Source organism: Diabrotica undecimpunctata, chromosome 1 (assembly GCF_040954645.1).
Source record: "Diabrotica undecimpunctata isolate CICGRU chromosome 1, icDiaUnde3, whole genome shotgun sequence".
NCBI lineage: Eukaryota > Metazoa > Arthropoda > Insecta > Coleoptera > Chrysomelidae > Diabrotica > Diabrotica undecimpunctata.
This window is the reverse complement of record NC_092803.1, coordinates 134,111,515-134,115,204: the sequence shown is the minus strand read 5'-3', so window position 1 is coordinate 134,115,204 and position 3,690 is coordinate 134,111,515. Positions and strand designations below refer to the sequence as shown.

The following is a 3,690-nucleotide window of genomic DNA, read 5'->3' as shown; positions in this document are numbered from 1 at the left end:
AAAAAAAATTGTAGCTTCGTAGTGGCTAGAAATTTAAATTGTTAATTTATATACCGACAGGATATATACCAACTTGGATCAATTATTACTATTAACAGTCTCAACAATTATTACAAAGAAAAGTGTGTATACACCAAAGAATAAAATTACGCTAATAAAAGAATAAAAATTTATGTAGCCTAAACGCCATCTAATGAATAAAGTAGAGACTTACAATAACAGTGTCTGGTCTCTACTCCATTTCGGAAAAATCGTCCTCACTGGAACTGTCGGTGTTGGCTGTGATAATCACCGGTAGGATATCTTGATATATGGGTAGGAGTTGATATGGATGAGTTGTTGCACACGATCTTTTTTAAAGTCAGTGTTTCGGGCTGCAACGTAATGGTTAACTTGGCTCCAAACCATCTCTATTGGATTAAGCTCACAGTGATAGGGAGGCAATCGTAATACTTCTACGCCGTATTTCTCGACCAAAGTTTCAATGTTATACTTGTCGTATATATCTGCATAACTGTTTGCTACATCCAATAGTTTTGACTTTAAATAATCTTCTTTATAAACTATATCCTTCTCTCGTACTAACCATTCTTGAACTTGTTGTTTGTTCCAGGAGCTTTTTAAAAATTTTTGTTTGCATGAATGATATGGAGCATTATGCATTACTACCACATTTTTTTCTCCTTTTGGGAGGTTTGCGATTAGTTTATTTTCAAACCAGTCTTCGTTCATTTCGTCATGGTAGTCGCTTGAATATTTTTTTTTTGCTAAAAATACACATTCTGAATTTGGTAGAAAACCTCTACCAGATCCAACATGTAACAAGACAAATCTCGGACCTCATTGTTTTGGATCATTTAGACCAGTCGTCAAGCCTTTTAAAAATGCATCCTTATAACTGGTTATGGTTGAATCCATCCATACCTTATTTACTGTATGTCCGATATTTACCCAACTTTCATCCAAATAGATAATATTGTATCCTTAATTTCGATAATTCTGTATTTTTCTAAGAAATTTATGCCTCCAATTTATTATGTCAGGACATTCATCGTTACTGCTTTCTCTCCTCTTTTTTCATAAGCAAACCCCATCTCTCTCAATAGTCGATATAGAGTACTTTTGGAAAATTTAGGTAAATGTAGTTCGTGTAAATTAACGGCATCCAGGATAGCTCTGATTGTGGAAGGTATGTTCTTTAAGAAAAATTCCATGTGAACAAGTCTTCTCAATTGGCTCCTGATATTCTCATCGTAGGTAAACTTCCGATTTGTTTCCTTCTTGGTCCGTTTACGTGGGTTTTCCAGAAATTTGGGTAAGTCTCCATTATGATCCAATCCTTCTTGACGATTCCAGACTGTCCTATCGCTAACACCCAGCGCTGTACTTGTTGTAGAAACAATTTGTGTTGGAGTCAGATCGGAATTTGTTTTAGTTGTATATATGTTGTATATATGGAATTTGTTTTAGTTCTTGTTTAAAACTTTTCACCTCTAAATGCTCCATGTTTTTGACACAGTACATAAAAAAAGTTTAAAAATAAATTGCACTTATTTTTTTGACAAGTTAACGTACCTTCTCGAATGCACACACAAAACAGTTAAACCGTTTCTACAAACTGCAAAACTGCTATAGATATATGCAATCGTATAACAATTAGTAGATACTATTATCAGGAAAATTCTAAATGGGTATTTAATTACAACAATACCGAAATTTTTACACGGTTAAACCATTTCTACAAACGCCCATTAGTCAGTAAGCTATTCTACGAATTCTACGACTTTCACTTCGGAGGTCATTATCAAAATACAAAATATTAAACAATTACAAAAATTTTGTTGTTAGTAAAAAAATTCTTCCAATAATTAAATTTAATCTGACTCATTCATATCGGCAAATCAGACATATTAAACATTTTAAAGTAGACGACATCAAAATGATATTGCCAATATTTTTGAGTTGCAAGGATTTTATTGAAAGATAGTTCATTCAGTTATATAAAATTAACTTAAAAATATCAGTGACAAAAATCATAGCATGTGATTAGTGTTTTAGGTTAAATCTTCGTATTTTGTGCTAAGGTATCTCCAGTTACTATATGGATAACTGTTAATGAAACACACTGTATAAATAATACTAAAATATAAATGATGTATCCTCGATATATTTTTGACTTATCTACTAATCGTGGCATTTTCTTTTTATTCATTTCAATATTTTCTGGAACAGTCATTAGGGCAAATCAGTGAACGTTAGTGCAAAATTGCAAGTGCTCCGTGTGAAAGGGAGTGTTAAGTTCGAAGCCGGCTCTGCCACGTTGAGGCCGACGATGAACTAGCAACGCTGCAGCGTTTTCTTCCATTTGATTAACATTGTCCGTAAGAGCCAACGCTGAAGTCTACTGGTAAATCCGAGTTTAGAATCTTATCTCATACACTACCTTCAGACGTTCGAACATTCAATTTTTTGTGTGTAGGCCATCACGGAGTGCCAACTTCTTAATTTAGAGCATCCTCCTAAAACTTGGGGAGCACTTCGGTAGAAGACAATTAGAGCATAGAACGAGATACACCGGTAGGATATTGACCACCTAATCATAAGCGAGCCCAGACACATCCAAGAATGTGTTGCGCACCGAGGTGCATCAACACATTAATAATTATTTTACCTCTGTAAGTTGTTTCATCATATTGAAATATTGAGTTTTTTAGTTTGCCTGTATAATTGTACAAAATGTTATTTTTGTACTATTATTGTATTAAAATACAATAATTTATAAAGAATGTTCGGATTTCTAAATATTCATCAAGAACTGAGAAAAGAAAGTTTCAGCTTGAATTTAGGCGGTTGGTGGTAATTTCCAAAATTATGTTTATTATGTGTTTTGTTATGTATAAGATGACTATTAACCTTGACTTTACCATAGTTTTCTTTTTAATCCTAAAATAATTTCAACGTTGCAAAATTCTTTGGACCATAAAAATTTATTTGTAGTTTATTACTCTTTTGAAATGAATATTTAGCGCGAAAACATCGTAGAATTACGTAATCAGTTTCTGGAAAGAGAAATCTCTAAATATGTTATCAAAGAATATAATAAACTCTAGGATAAGTTTGTTTCTGTGATAATTTTTAACTGTTTTTTAATTAATATTTTCTCTACTCCTCACTCAAATTGTCCTATAACTAAAAAAATCAATGTTTTTATGTTATTTACACTCTTTTGATAGATACCAACTTTTGTGCGTAATATCCTACTTATAATTATTAGAACATGCTACAAAAGGAAAACAAATATCCACTAACAATAGAAAAGGTCTAAAAAGTAAAAACTTTTTGTTTAATCCCAAAGTTTGTGCGTTAAATGCCTACTTAAAAATATTGTACCATGCTACAGAGAAAAAGCAAATATTCACTGGAAAAGGTCTAAAAAGTTTTTCTAATAAAACGTTTGATCTGTTGCACGCTACTTGGGATATATTGAAACTATTTCGAGACTTGCGAAAACTTGGAAAATCTAATCGACGGAAAACTAACTCCTAGCAGATTTATGGACTGTCCTAATGTAAGAAGTTGCCCCGGTTCAGTTAAATACGTGCTCAAGAAAATTATAATGACAGGTAATCTGGATGTTCAGCATTTGCAGATGTAAACTGAAACGTCTTTCAAAAGTTTCAGGAGGGAAAA

The 3,690-nt window shown here is 32.5% G+C and overlaps 1 protein-coding gene across 1 annotated transcript; it reads right to left on the bottom strand.

The window, feature by feature from the left end:
* Positions 1–288: 288 nt before the first annotated feature.
* LOC140435256 (uncharacterized) lies at positions 289–732 on the bottom strand. Its single transcript, XM_072524070.1, has one exon. The coding sequence runs from the start codon at positions 730–732 to the stop codon at positions 289–291; it is 444 nt and encodes a 147-aa protein (XP_072380171.1).
* Positions 733–3,690: the final 2,958 nt, after the last annotated feature.

Excerpts from the sequence above, each read along its gene's own strand:
- LOC140435256 (XM_072524070.1), bottom strand. The coding sequence starts at position 732 with ATGAACGAAGACTGGTTTGAAAATAAACTAATCGCAAACCTCCCAAAA.